The 14,210-nt window shown below is 52.3% G+C and overlaps 1 protein-coding gene across 1 annotated transcript in view; it reads right to left on the bottom strand.

The window, feature by feature from the left end:
• PHACTR4 (phosphatase and actin regulator 4) overlaps positions 1 to 14,210 on the bottom strand; it is a 68,655-nt gene that overhangs the window by 14,535 nt on the left and 39,910 nt on the right. Inside the window, 1 exon segment of the mRNA XM_051637812.1 lies at positions 119 to 295. Coding sequence (XP_051493772.1) covers positions 119 to 295 — 177 coding nt within the window.

Genomic DNA, 14,210 nt, shown 5'->3' on the forward strand with positions numbered 1-14,210 from the left:
GCCCATCACCACTCAGGCTTGGGACAGCAAGCCCCTCTTCACTAGCCAGATGGCTAATGGCAGGATTCCCAAGCTGAGGAAGGGACTCCCCACCAACCCCCCCTCCCGCTGCCATTACCTTCTGAAGTCTCCTTAAATTTGTCACTGCTTTTCTTTTTCCTCCATTTCCAGGGTTTGAAGATCTTGCCAAAGCTTGAAAACTTGCTTTTCCTCTTGGTAGGAGGTGTGGTGTCACCCGATTCCAAAACATCTACCCCCATGCTGGTGTCACCTGGGGGGTGATCCACCTCTTCAGCTGCAGGGAAAAAAAGAACCAAGAAGTCACCTTTGGGCTGCAGGTGACAAGTGCCACCTCCCCCAACCAGCCCCTTGCACACTAGGAAAGGGTGATGCAGGATCATGCAAAGAATGCAGCAAGACTTCATGTGCCTCCAGGTGACCCACCAGCATTGGACAGGAGCTGGGGGTGGAAGTGGGTGTCTGTTGGTGACAGAGGGTCACTGGTAAGAGTCTTTCTAATGACACAAGGATTAGCTTAAATTTCATAGAATCATAGACTGGTCTGGGTTGGAAGGGACCTTAAAGATCATCCATTCTCAACCCCCTGCATGGGCAGGGACACCTCCCACCAGCCCAGGTTGCTCCAAGCCCCATCCAACCTGCCCTTCAACACTGCCAGGGATGGGGCAGCCACAGCTTCCCTGGGCAACCTGGGCCAGGCTCTCACCACCCTCACACCCAAGAATTCCCTCCTCATCTCCAACCTCCATCTCCCCTCTGCCAGTTTTCATCCATCCCCCCCCTCATCCATCCCTCCCTGCCCTTGTCCCAAGCCCCTCCCCAGCTTTCCTGGAGCCCCTTCAGGCACTGGAAGCTGCTCTAAGGTCTCCCTGGAGCCTTCTCTTCTCCAGGTTGAACACCCCAACTCTCCCAGCCTGTCTCCAGAGCAGAGCTGCTCCAGCCCTTGGATCCTCTCTATGGCCTCCTCTGGACTCTCTCCAGCAGCTCCATGTCCTTCCTGTGCTGACTCTCCATGTCACAGCTTCACCCCAGGAATCCAAACACTTTGCTACAGTTTCCCTATCTTCAGTTGGAAGCAACTGGTGCCAGACACAAGTCATTACATGAACACAAACATCTTCCAGGCTGCAGAGCCAACTTCCATGGCTGTCCACACACCCAGGTCCACTCCACCAGCTGTCTCTCCTACCACTGAGCCTCTTTGGTTTCTTTCCCCTCTATAAATAAGGCAAGCAAAGCTGGCCAAGAGCAACAACTACACAGGAAAGCAACACAATACAGGCCTGCACTCCACCTACTGTACCCGAGGTCTCTGGAGAACAACACAAGAAGGACATGGAGGAGGGAAAGGACATGGGGAAAAAAAAATATAGCCTGACTTAGTGCAACACAAAAAAGAGCAGCTCATCAAGAAACAATTTCTGAAGCAGAACCAGAGCATGAATCTCCAAGCTGGTGACACTCAGTTCTGGCTTCCCTGGTGTTGCTGTTTTCTGGGTATTGGTTGAAACATGAGGGAACACAGGATCAGCAGAATCGAGGTGCAAAGCCTCCGTGAAGCCAGGTGGGGGTCTTAGCAGACCAGAAGTCCCTTGGCTTCAGCACTGCCAAAGACAGGAGCACCCACGGGGAGTTGCAGAAAAAGACCTGGGAGTCCTGGTGGACAACAGGCTGACCATGAGCCAGCAATGTGCCCCCATGAGCCAGCCAAGAAGGCCAGTGGCCTCCTGGGGGGCATCAAGAAGAGTGTGGCCAGCAGGTCAGGGAGGTTCTCCTGCCCCTCTGCTCTGGTGAGGCTGCACCTGAAGAATTGGGTCCAGTTCTGGGATTCCCAGTTCAGGAAGGTCAAAGAGCTACTGGAGAGAGCCCAGAACAGGCCACCGAGATGCTGAGGGGACTGGAGCATCTGCCTGTGAGGAGAGGCTGGGAGAGCTGGGGCTGCTCAGCTGGAGAGGAGGAGGCTGAGGGGGGATCTGATCAGTGCTGGTCAATATCTACAGGGGGTGGCAGGAGGACGGGCCAGACTCTGCTCGGAGGTGTCCAGTGACAGGACAAGGGGCAATGGGACAAACTGGAGCACAGGAGGTTGAACCTGAATCAGAGAAAAGACTTCTTGACCACGAGGGTACCAGAGCCCTGGGACAGGCTGCCCAGGGAGGCTGTGGAGTCTCCATCCCTGGAGACATTCCAGACTGATCATGTTCCTGTGGGATCTGCTCCAGGGGATCCTGCTCTGGCAGGGGGTTGGACTAGATGATCTCCAGAGGTCCCTTCCAACCCACCACTCTGTGGTTGGATGTGAAAACATCCAACACTGGGGACAGAGCCCTGGGACATCCTCCAGCCCCACGACAGCCCTGCCAGCCCCCCCAGCCAAGGTGCCACATTCCAAGCTGCATTTGCACATCTTGGTTTTGAGGATCTTAAATGTTCTGGAGTTTTCAGACCTTCTGAGATCACAAGAGACCTCTCAGTCAACTTGAAGCCAGGCTGTATGATGTGCCTGCAGAAGACAATACCCTCTAGGCTACCGGGAAAGTTCAGCCAAGAATCCCATCTCCTGAGGCTAAGAGATTGGGAAAGGAATTCTAAGGGAAAGCCATTTTGCAGAGAGGACAAAGAGCTGATGATGTATCTGCTGTACCCTACAAATATCCACCAAGGATACAGATCCAGATGTGAAGAAGCAGATTCCTGTCAACATGGGGAAGAGCAACCCTGGAGTGCTTCCTAGCTTGGGATTTTGGGTCCCAGGAAGGATCAAGGTGGGGAGCCCTGGGCTGGGGACAAGCTGTCACTTGCAGAACACTGTCACAAGCAACACTGCAGGACAGGCCTGCCCCAGTTCTCCAGTCTGAGCAGAAAAGAAATGGAAGATCCATCAATAATAGGGAAGAGAAGAGCAACAAGGAGCATGTTAGCAGGGGCAGATGGAGAGAGTTTCAGCAGGAGACTCTAGATCACAGAGTCATTCTGGTTGGAAAAGACCTTAAGATCATTGAGTCCAATCATAACCCAACTCTACCAACCATTAACCAATTCTACTGAGTCCAACGCTCAAACCATGTCCCTCAGCACCAAATCTACAGGGCTTTGAAATCCCTGCAGGGATGGGGACTCCACTCCTGCCCTGGGCAGCCTGGGCCAGGGTCTGACAACCCTTTGGGGAAGAAATTGTTCCCTATGTCCAATCTAAACATCCCCTGGTGCAACCTGAGGCCATTTCCTCTTGTCCCACCACTTGATCCTGGGGAGCAGAGACCAACCCCCTGGCTCCAACCTCCCCTCAGGCAGCTGCAGAGCCAGCAGGTCTCCCCTCACCTCCTTGTCTCCAGGCTGGACACCCCCAGCTCCTCCTCAGAAGATCACACATGAGAAGTGCAATATTTAACCAAATGATGAAGAAAACCAGCCCAGGACTCATCCTGGAGTGGCCACACTGTGCTAACCAGCAAGAAAAGCTTATTTTCAAAGCTGATTGTGACCATTTTGGCCTTCACCCTAAAACTCACAACCCTCCCAGCTCTGTTCAGGCTTCTCTCCTCTCACTCCCAGATTCCAGATTCCACACACTGGTGGGTGATGGGGTTTTGCTCCTTGGTTTTTGGCTCTATTACTTCTTTTTAACCAGCCCCCCTAACAGAAAAGCTCACTCAGAACCCACAAAAAGCTGATGCAAGCCAACTTTTGCTTTGAGAAAACCAGATCAATTCAGCTTCTTAACAAAAAATCTGGCTTCATAAGAGGAGAGAAAACGGGTGGAAAGTAACACACAAGATGTCAGCCCTGATCTGGGATTCTTCTGTGCCTTCTAATCTGTGATTTTCTGCTGAGAGAGAGTGGGTGAAAATGAGGACCAAAAAAAAAGGTATTTCAAGTTCCCAGAAAGCCAAAAGGAATTGTCTGGATGTTCTGAGGCACTTTCCTTCACATCAGCCCTGGAGTTGTACATGTCATTCTAAAAAGCAGCATTCACTTTGTTCACCAGAGCGTTGCCAAAGTTCACCAGGCCCTGGCAGGCCTTGCTGTGGCCTGAATTTGGATCCCAAGTGCCACAGAAAGGCACTTCCCTCATTTTTTCAAGGAGCAGGAATGGAGCTGAAGACAGTTCCATCAAGCTCCCTCCACATACATCCCTCCCCTGAATTGCTCTTAGGAATGGAACTTTCTGTCGTGTCTGCCACCCGAGGTGTCACAAAGCAAAAGAAGTTATTAAAGGTAAACTCAACCATAAAGTCCGTGGATTAATGATCAGAATCTTCAGCCAGCTGTGATGTCTTCATTTCTAATTAGGAGAATGACTTTCTTGCAGCCCAGAAACCACCCGTGTCCTGGGCTGCATCCCCAGCAGCGTGGGCAGCAGGGCCAGGGAGGGGATTGTCCCCTCTGCTCTGCTCTGGGGAGACCCCCTGGAGAGCTGTGTCCAGCTCTGGAGCACCCAGCATAAGGACATGGAGCTCCTGGAGAGTCCAGAGGAGGCCACAGAGATGATCCTTGGGCTGGAGCAGCTCTGCTCTGGAGACAGGCTGGGAGAGTTGGGGTGTTCAGCCTGGAGAAGAGAAGGCTCCAGGGAGACCTTAGAGCACCTTCCAGGGCCTGAAGGGGCTCCAGGAAAGCTGGGGAGGGACTTGGGACAAGGGCAGGGAGGGAGAGGACAAGGGGGATGGATTAAAAGTGGGAGAGGGAGATGGAGGTTGGACATGAGGAGGAAATTCTGGTCTGTGAGGGTGGTGAGACCCTGGCCCAGGCTGCCCAGGGAAACTGTGGCTGCTCCATCCCTGGCAGTGTTGAAGGGCAGGTTGGATGGGGCTTGGAGCAGCCTGGGCTGGTGGGAGGTGTCCCTGCCCATGCAGGGGGTTGGATCTAGATGGTCTTCATGGTCCCTTCCAACCCAAACCATTCCATGATTTGATGACAATTCCATGACGAGCATTCCCACAGCCACCTCCGAGCAGCCGTGGAAGAAGAGCGAGCAGAAAGGATGAACTGAAACCGCAGGAGACACCTGGTATCTGCAGACCAGGAGCAACTGAGAGCAGGGAGGGTGGAGGAGAGCCCAGAGGGGAGTTTTCCTGCAGGCAGAAGAACCTCCTCCAGCAGCTTCTGCAGCCCAAGGCTGGCTGTCACACCAAATACCATCCCTGGGTGGAGTTTCACACCAGGTGCCCGACTGCCTGGAGCTGCAGGAACACAGGGCACCTCACGAGCCTCGTTTCACAATGTCCTCCAGCACTGATATCCAATAACTCAGCTCCTGTTTCTCTGCCATCAGACTCCACCAGCCGTGCTGGGCTGTGCAGGTCTTGTCCAACAAGAAAACACTCGAGTTTGATGGTTTATTATCAGTTCTGTGTCTAAAAACAGCCACACAAGAGACAGTCATATCATACACAACATAGCTAGTCTGGTGGGAGGTGTCCCTGCCCATGCAGGGGGTTGGATCTAGATGATCTTTAAGGTCCCTTCCAACCCAAACCAGTCTGGGATTTACCCCTTCTCAGCAGAAACTCACAGTCCAAATAGAATCATAGAATGGTTCAGGTTGGAAGGGACCTTAAAGATCATCTAGATCCAACCCCCTGCATGGGCAGGGACACCTCCCACCAGCCCAGGTTGCTCCAAGCCCCATCCAACCTGCCCTTCAACACTGCCAGGGATGGGGCAGCCACAGCTTCCCTGGGCAACCTGGGCCAGGCTCTCACCACCCTCACACCCAAGAATTTCCTCCTCATGTCCAACCTCCATCTCCCCTCTCCCACTTTTAATCCATCCCTCCCCTTGTCCTCTCACCACCCTCTCAGTACATGTTACCCAACAGTGGGAGTTTCCTGAGACCACCACAGCCTACCAGAAAAAAATAAAAAGCCCAAAACAATGGCCACAGAAGCAATTTCCCTCCAGTACAAACTGGGATTCACCCTGCCCAGCTCTGCAACACGGGCTGCTCCCAGCAGAGCTTGTCCTGCCCTTCCACAGCCCTCTTCCTCTTCCCATCCATAATTATCACATGGACATAGACATTTAAAACAGTCTGTTGTGATGCAATTATGAATTGCCATCAGTGCTAATTAGTGGGTGGATCAGCAGCTGTAGGTGCTTTACTGATCTGTCTTTAAAATAACCTCATTGTTCAGTGATTGGTCACATCAGATAGAGCTCACACTCCCTCAGAAAGGAGCTTCCCTTCCATTCACCACCCATTTCCAGCTCAAATTTCCATGAAACGGTCAGTGAGGACACTTCTTGCCACAGCTGCCTTGGGTGTGAAGGGGGCCTGGGCAAGGTGGGCTCTGGGTGTCTCCTCTTGCTCTGCCCTACAAGGAACAGGAGGGTTCCTCAGCTGCTCTGCAATGCAGGGCAGAACCTCCTCCTTACCCAAGTCATGCACTGGGAGACTCCTGAGGGACCACAACAGAGCGCTGGGGGGAGAAACAGGGCAAAAAACCACAAAGTGAACTTTAGAGAAGGGTGAGAAGCATCAGGAGGCTGGTGTACTCACTTGACCCAGCCCTTGCTGAGCACCATGGCTGTTTACCTGCATGACAAGTCAGAGAATCACAGAATGGTTCAGGCTAGAAGGGACCTTAAATATCATCAGGTTCCAATCTCCCTGCTCTGAGCAGGGACACCTCCCACCAGCCCAGGTTGCTCCAAGCCCCATCCAACCTGCCCTTCAACCCCTCCAGGGATGGGGCTTCCACAGCTTCCCTGGGCAACCTGGGCCAGTGCCTTGCTGCCCTCGTGGGGCTGAACTTCTCCATGATATCTAACCTTAATCTCCCCTCTTTCAGTTGAAAACTACCAGCCCTTGTCCTCTCACTGCCCTCTCTGGTGAAAAGCCCCTCCCCAGCTATCCTGTAGGCCCTTTTGTCCAAGAGAGCAGCCTCACCCTCACTGCTGGCCCAGGCTGGAAAAGCCACCTAGAAATTGTGAAAAAGGTGAAATGAGGTTATGCAGGTCTAGGTGAACCCAGCAGAGTCCTCACTAGAAGGTCAAGAGCTTACCAACAAGCAGGTCTCTGTTGTGCTCCCATGCCAAAGCACGACCTTGTTTAACCTTTCTGCAAAAAAGGACATGAAGTGCTCTCTACAGAAAAGGGACCTTGGAGCAGGGAGAGCCCCAGGGAGACACCTGGACATCAGAAGGTCACATCGAACACAAGGGTCTGTGACAGAGCCCTGGCTGAGCAGAGCTCCAGGATTAAACAGCTACTGCAGCTTCTGCACCTCACCCCAGGAAAGCATGGGTTGTGCTCCTCAAGATGTCCTGGGTCAGATCATAGAATCATGGAATGGTTGGGGTTGGAAAGGACCTTAAAGATCATCTAGATCCAATCCCCTGCATGGGCAGGGACACCTCCCACCAGCCCAGGTTGCTCCAAGCCCCATCCAACCTGCCCTTCAACACTGCCAGGGATGGGGCAGCCACAGCTTCCCTGGGCAACCTGGGCCAGGCTCTCACCACCCTCACAGCCAAGAATTTCCTCCTCATGTCTAAATCTCTCCCTTGTGTCAGCCTTGGGGCTGCCGTTCCTACCAAAGATGATGAAGCTCTCACTGCCACCACCACTCCCAGTGGGTCAAAACCAACAGAGCCAGGATCCATGGGCTCAATTCAAAATACCACACGTGTTCACACCATCTAGCTGACCTTTGGGAACCACCAACTTAGAAATGTAATGGTTCAATGGTCACACTATGGTCCCAGGGAAGTAAAGCCATCACATGAGCAGAGATAGTTAACTCATCTTCAGAGATCAAGCCCCAGGTTACCCTTTTGTACAGCAACTCACCTAGAAAAAGGCACAGTAGAGACTTCAGGCACCAACATGAATAAATAAAAAGCATTTCTTTCACCAAGGATCATCTCTCATAGAGAAGATACAGGAGATGGTGGCACCTCTAATGCACAGTAATAAAAAAATTAAACACATTCTGCATCTAGTTTAGGTCCTTGCAGAATGAGCCATAGAATCATAGACTGGTCTGTGCTGGAAGGGACCTTAAAGATGATCCAGTCCCAACCCCCTGCATGGGCAGGGACACCTCCCACCAGCCCAGGCTGCTCCAAGCCCCATCCAACCTGCCCTTCAACACTGCCAGGGATGGGGCAGCCACAGCTTCCCTGGGCAACCTGGGCCAGGCTCTCACCACCCTCACACCCAAGAATTCCCTCCTCATGTCCAACCTCCATCTCCCCTCTGCCAGTTTTAATCCATCCCCCTTGTCCTCTCCCTCCCTGCCCTTGTCCCACTTCCCTCCCCAGCTTTCCTGGAGCCCCTTCAGGCCCGGGAAGGTGCTCTCAGGTCTCCCTGGAGCCTTCTCTTCTCCAGGCTGAACACCCCAACTCTCCCAGCCTGGCTCCAGAGCAGAGCTGCTCCAGCCCTCCCATCATCTCCGTGGCCTCCTCTGGACTCTCTCCAGCAGCTCCATGTCCTTATTTTGGGGGCTCCAGAAGTGGACACAGCTCTCCAGCAATGCCCCAGCAAGTCCGAGCACTTCTGCTTTATCACCTTTCTTTTCCTACATCAACCCCCCTGAAGCTCTGCTGTCACACAAGCCCAGAAGCTGCATCAGGAGCTTCTTCTAAAAATGTGGCAGCTCATGACACACCTAAGGCTGGACGTCCAGCAGCCTGTTCTGCAACACAGCCCAGACCCAGTGCTACAGCAGGACCAACCTCACCCCACGGGACTGCAACAAACCCTCCTGTTGCCAACTCATGTTGATGCACAGGCTGGAGAATAATCATGCAGCTCCTTGGGCTTTGTTGTGCTGGGCAGAGCAGTGAAGAATCCAGAAAACAAAAGCTTTCAAAGAGCTACAACTCAAAATGCAAACAAAGACTCCTTGGTGGGAAATGCTGGTAAGGTTAAAGTACCAAAAAAACCCTAAAATAAAGCACTTTAGGTAAATGTTTCTAGTTTCCTATAACAGCTTTAAAAACATCATGTGCATTTCCTGAGTGGTCCAGGGAAGATATGAATCCTGACCTTCAAGCAATAAAACACTGTGGTCACAAAACCAGCCCAGCCACCAGCTTCTCTGTCTTTTGTACATTTCTAACCACCAAAATCTTCACAAGACTTTTCTTTTCAACAGCATCCTGAAAGAACCATCTCTGCAAGCTCACAGTTTATTCAGTAGGGACTATGCAAGCTCTGCCATGAAGAAAAGACTTCAGATAGAAATGAGCAGTGGAGGAAACTACCACCAGGTCTGCTGGCCTCCAGTCTTGGGCACAGGACAATATGTGTCCACTCCCCCCTGACTATTACCACCATCTCTGATGCCTAATGAGAGAAAGAGCCCAGGACTGACCAGGTTTGTTCCTAACTCCAAGGAGAAGATGCTGTTCATCTCCACTGACATCATGGAGAAGACAAGTTTTACTTCTCCCTTCCACTCTCTCAATTAGCAGCTCCTGAACAAGACAAGCTGGAGTCTAGGGTGGGGGGGAAGAGAAACACTGGGTTCATCTGAGCCACAAAAATACTTGGAAGGTTCCAAGTTGCAAAAGTGAAAAAGAGTGTAAAAAAATAACCTGTATCTGAGGGAGCTCTCCAAGTGCAAATGTCAAGTGTTCCTCTAAAAATCAGATCATCCCACTTCAAGGATGAGAGTAACTCAGCCCAGAGGGGGGACAGTAAGTTGGGAGGAGAGAAAGGAATAGAAGGGACCTTAAAGATGATCCAGTCCCAACCCCTGCATGGGCAGGGACACCTCCCACCAGCCCAGCTTGCTCCAAGCCCCAGCCAACCTGCCCTTCAACACTGCCAGGGATGGGGCAGCCACAGCTTCCCTGGGCAACCTGGGCCAGGGTCTCACCACCCTCACACCCAAGAATTTCCTCCTCATGTCCAACCTCAGTCTCCCCTGAGAGCCACAGCATGGTGGTCCCAGCACCTGAGAGAGCCCTGGGAATAACACTGACCTACACACAGAGCTAATTCCAGACATAAAGCAAAGCAGTGTTTGCTCCAACCTGCCAGTTACTCCAACACTTCTCAGGGTAGAGTGAGAAAACAAGCAGGAACTGCCAAGCCTCTTCTCCCTCCAAAACTGCTACAGCTGCCTCCAAAAGCTGGGTGACATCCCACCCATGGGGGCAATTCTGGGCAGCTCTGGTCCAGGCAGACCAGCAGGACTGGCTCCTGTCCCACGCCAGTGAATTTTACCACTGTCCAAGTGCTTTGCAAAGTTAATATCCCTGAACCTGGCCATGTAAGACAGAGGCTGCCCCTCAAAACTGCAGCCTGCCCGTGGATCAGAGCATGTTGCACAGCAATCCCATGTGACACGAGAAAGGAAGGAAATGGGAATTATTTCTCTGGTTTCTCCCCCCAGGTCCTGAGCCAGGCACAGGTTACACAAGCCCCACACACTCCCCTCCTCCCAACACCTCCGTTTCACCTGCAATCCTGCCCTGCCACAGCCCCAAAGTTCCCTCTGTCTCCCTTACCCTCCATTACTCACCAAAAGCAGCTGGATTTACCGGTCGGGAGAAGTGCGGCTGCCCCATGAGATTCTTTTCTAAGCTGCTCTCCGGGAGGAGGCAGGAGAGAGGGGAGGAAAGGAAAAAAAAAACCACAACCAAACCCCTGCGAGAGCACTCGAGTCCTTTCACATGAGAAATCCACGCTTCGGGTTGGGAAGGAGGCTGGGGATGGAGGAACTGCCAAGTCTCAGGCGTTGGGTTTAGAGGGTCCAGCACAAGGTCCTGCTCTCCCCGGAGCCCACGACAGGGCACTTGATTCTCATAACTAGAGGTCGGTGCCAGCTCCCTTCACGCAGGAATGCCTGTCATTCCAGAGGCGAAGCTCAGGAAGGGGAGGAGACAGCCAGGCACGCTCCAGCCACTTAGCTGCATAATCCAAATCATCAACACCCCTCGCTCCTTCCTCGCACCGAGTGGAAGCGAGAAGAGAGAAAAGCTGGGCAGAGAGGAGAGAGGGAAGCCGGGCTGCTCTGCTCGAGGAAGGGCTCGGGGGAACCACGGATGGCAAAACCCGGAGGGTTTCGCCTCCTGAACTGGATCTAGGAGGTGACAAGACACCTGAGCCTGCAAAATGCAAACCCGGGAGGTGAGGAATGGGAGAGCGTGGTACTCTAACTGGGGTGGGAGCTGCACTGTCCCGGGAGGAAAGGGAATTCCAGAGAGAGAGCCTGAGCTGACAGCATCTCACCAGAGGTGTAATAAAACACAATTCCGTTGCAGTTCCTCTCTACTAAAGCTACCAGGAAGCAGGTAGGAGCAGAAAGAGTGTTTTCTCATTTCATTTAAATTTAACAAAGGGAATTATACATTTAACAACGGGAAATCTAAATTTAACAAAGGGAAATTTAAATTTAACAAGCAAATTAAGAATCATCGAATCCCAGACTGGTTTAGGTTGGAAGGGACCTTAAAGATCATCTAATTCCAACCTCCTGCCACAGGCAGGGACATCTCCCACCAGACCAGGTTCACAGCTTGGTGGTTGAGAAGACAAAAATCCCCCTCAACATCTGCATCACAATTTAAAAGATCTCCAGAGATGAAATATGTCCACTTGGATTCTTTAGTTTTTCCCTCAAATCTGTGTTAGGACTTGAGTGAACCTACAGATCATTTCCAAGCCCTGTACTCCCCACCACAGAGGGGTGGGAAAAGCTTTAAATGTCCAGGAGCTTCATCTTAACTCAGGGGGAAAGCAAAAATGATTTTCAAAAATACACAGGAATTGGCTGCAGCATCACAGCAGTGACTAATCAGGAACTTGAACCCATCTGACACATCCAGGTTTGTCCTCTTCTCTGTGGGAAAGGCTGGAGGTAAAAGCAGATCTAAACACCCCAAGATGTGCTGCAGCCCTTGAGGTCCCTGCCCTTGTCACCAGGGCAGCCACAGTACTTCCATGTCCCTGTCCTCAGGAAGAGATCAGGAGAAGCTGACTGCTGCAGCAATCCCAACAGGAAAATTCTGCTATTCTGAGAAAGAACGAAACCCAAGACTGTCAACTGGAGCAGCTGGGAATGATCAATGCTGCACGTTGGAGCAGACACCCAAAGGGAACAGCCAGGATCACCATTCCCAGCTCCATGTGGCAGTGGGAGACACTTCTGCAGCCAGACACCAGCAGAGGGAAGAGGGTAGGTTTGAAAGGTAATAAAACTCCACCTAAGCTGCAAACACACCTGGAAGATGATGGGCTTGGTTCCTCCACTAACATACCAGAGATGCCAACTGGCAGATCCACTCCGTCCCTCTGCAGCACAGCTGTAAAAACGTGAGGGAGCAGGACAGCTCAGCACCTTCTGCACCAGCACAGGGCAGAATCCCAGACTGGTTTGGGATGGAAGGGATCTTAGAGACCATCTAGATCCAGCCCCCTGCATGGGCAGGGACACCTCCCACCAGCCCAGGTTGCTCCAAGCCCCATCCAACCTGCCCTTCAACACTGCCAGGGATGGGGCAGCCACAGCTTCCCTGGGCAACCTGGGCCAGGCTCTCACCACCCTCACACCCAAGAATTTCCTCCTCATCTCCAACCTCCATCTCCCCTCTGCCAGATTTAATCCATCCCCCTTGTCCTATTTCTCCCTGCCCTTGTCCCAAGCCCCTCCCCAGCTTTCCTGGAGCCCCTTCAGGCCCTGGAAGCTGCTCTAAGGTCTCCCTGGAGCCTTCTCTTCTCCAGGCTGAACACCCCAACTCTCCCAGCCTGTCTCCAGAGCAGAGCTGCTCCAGCCCTTGGACCATCTCCGTGGCCTCCTCTGGACTCTCTCCAGCAGCTCCATATCCTTCTTATTTTGGGGGCTCCAGAACTGGACACAGTTCTCCAGTACTCATCCTTTTCCCCAGCCTGCTCAGCAGATGACCACCTTTCCCATGGCCAGCAAGAGCAGGATGCGAGGAGCAGGTGGAGGAGCAAGAGATCAGCAGACACATGGGGGTGGAGGAACAAATAACACTCCCCTCCCTCACAAAGAACATATGGAGAGATTGAACATTCCTGAGAATGTTGCTCTTCTCAGCCTCCCACCACTAGACAACTCCATGCTCAGATGAGGAGCCTTTGTCTGGTCAGCCACAGAAACAGGCTGCAAGTAGTTTTGATTTTCATTGTGGGCAATTAACATCCTGATTCACAGACAAGTTCCACCTCATTGAAGACTCTTTGTTCTGAAACAAAGAAAAAGCCATTTTAAAGCCATTTAAATATGCTGCCATCTGGCAGAGACCCACAAAGTTCAGAGATAGAGGCTGGAAGACTTCTCCAAGTCTGTAAATCAGCTGTCCTGCTTGGAAGGAGATCTGGAAAAAATATTCCTGCATCTGGGAATGCTACAGAATGCTCAACACTGCATCTAGACTTACCCAACTTCCAAGAAGACTAAAGCCATTGCAGTTTGTATTGAATTGGCTATGGATTTAGAGGGCAGAAAGCTCTGCTGCAGAACAGATGACACATAGAAGCATGGAATTGTTTGGGTTGGAAGGACCTTAAAGATCATCCAGTCCCAACCCCCTGCCCGGGCAGGGACACCTCCCTCCAGCCCAGGTTGCTCCAAGCCCCATCCAACCTGCCCTTCAACACTGCCAGGGAGGGGGCAGCCACAGCTTCCCTGGCCAACCTGGGCCAGGCTCTCACCACCCTCACAGCAAACAATTTCCTCCTCATGTCCAACCTCCATCTCCCCTCTGCCAGTTTTAATCCATCCCCCTTGTCCTCTCCCTCCCTGTCCTTGTCCCAAGTCCCTCCCCAGCTTTCCTGGAGCCCCTTCAGGCCCTGGAAGGTGCTCTAAGGTCTCCCTGGAGCCTTCTCTTCTCCAGGCTGAACACCCCAGCTCTCCCAGCCTGGCTCCAGAGCAGAGCTGCTCCAGCCCTTGGATCATCTCTGTGGCCTCCTCTGGACTCTCTCCAGGAGCTCCATATCCCTCTTATGTTAAGGGCTTCAGAATTTGACATAATTGTAGGTTGTTAGAGCACAGCAGCACAATCACATGCCTGACCCCTTATTTATATGGTAGCAAAACATGAAATGTTAGCTTACAGTTCCATGAGAGATGGAAACAAATGCACTGACACTCACAGTGGCTCTTCCAGGGCAGTGTCACAGGCTCTGGTGCCACACAGTGACTCACCAGGCTGGGAAAACACAACCATGCACTGAATCCCTTCCACATTTCTGTACCACTGACCAGGCCTCA

The sequence above is a fragment of the Apus apus genome, chromosome 21 (genome assembly GCF_020740795.1).
Source record: "Apus apus isolate bApuApu2 chromosome 21, bApuApu2.pri.cur, whole genome shotgun sequence".
NCBI lineage: Eukaryota > Metazoa > Chordata > Aves > Apodiformes > Apodidae > Apus > Apus apus.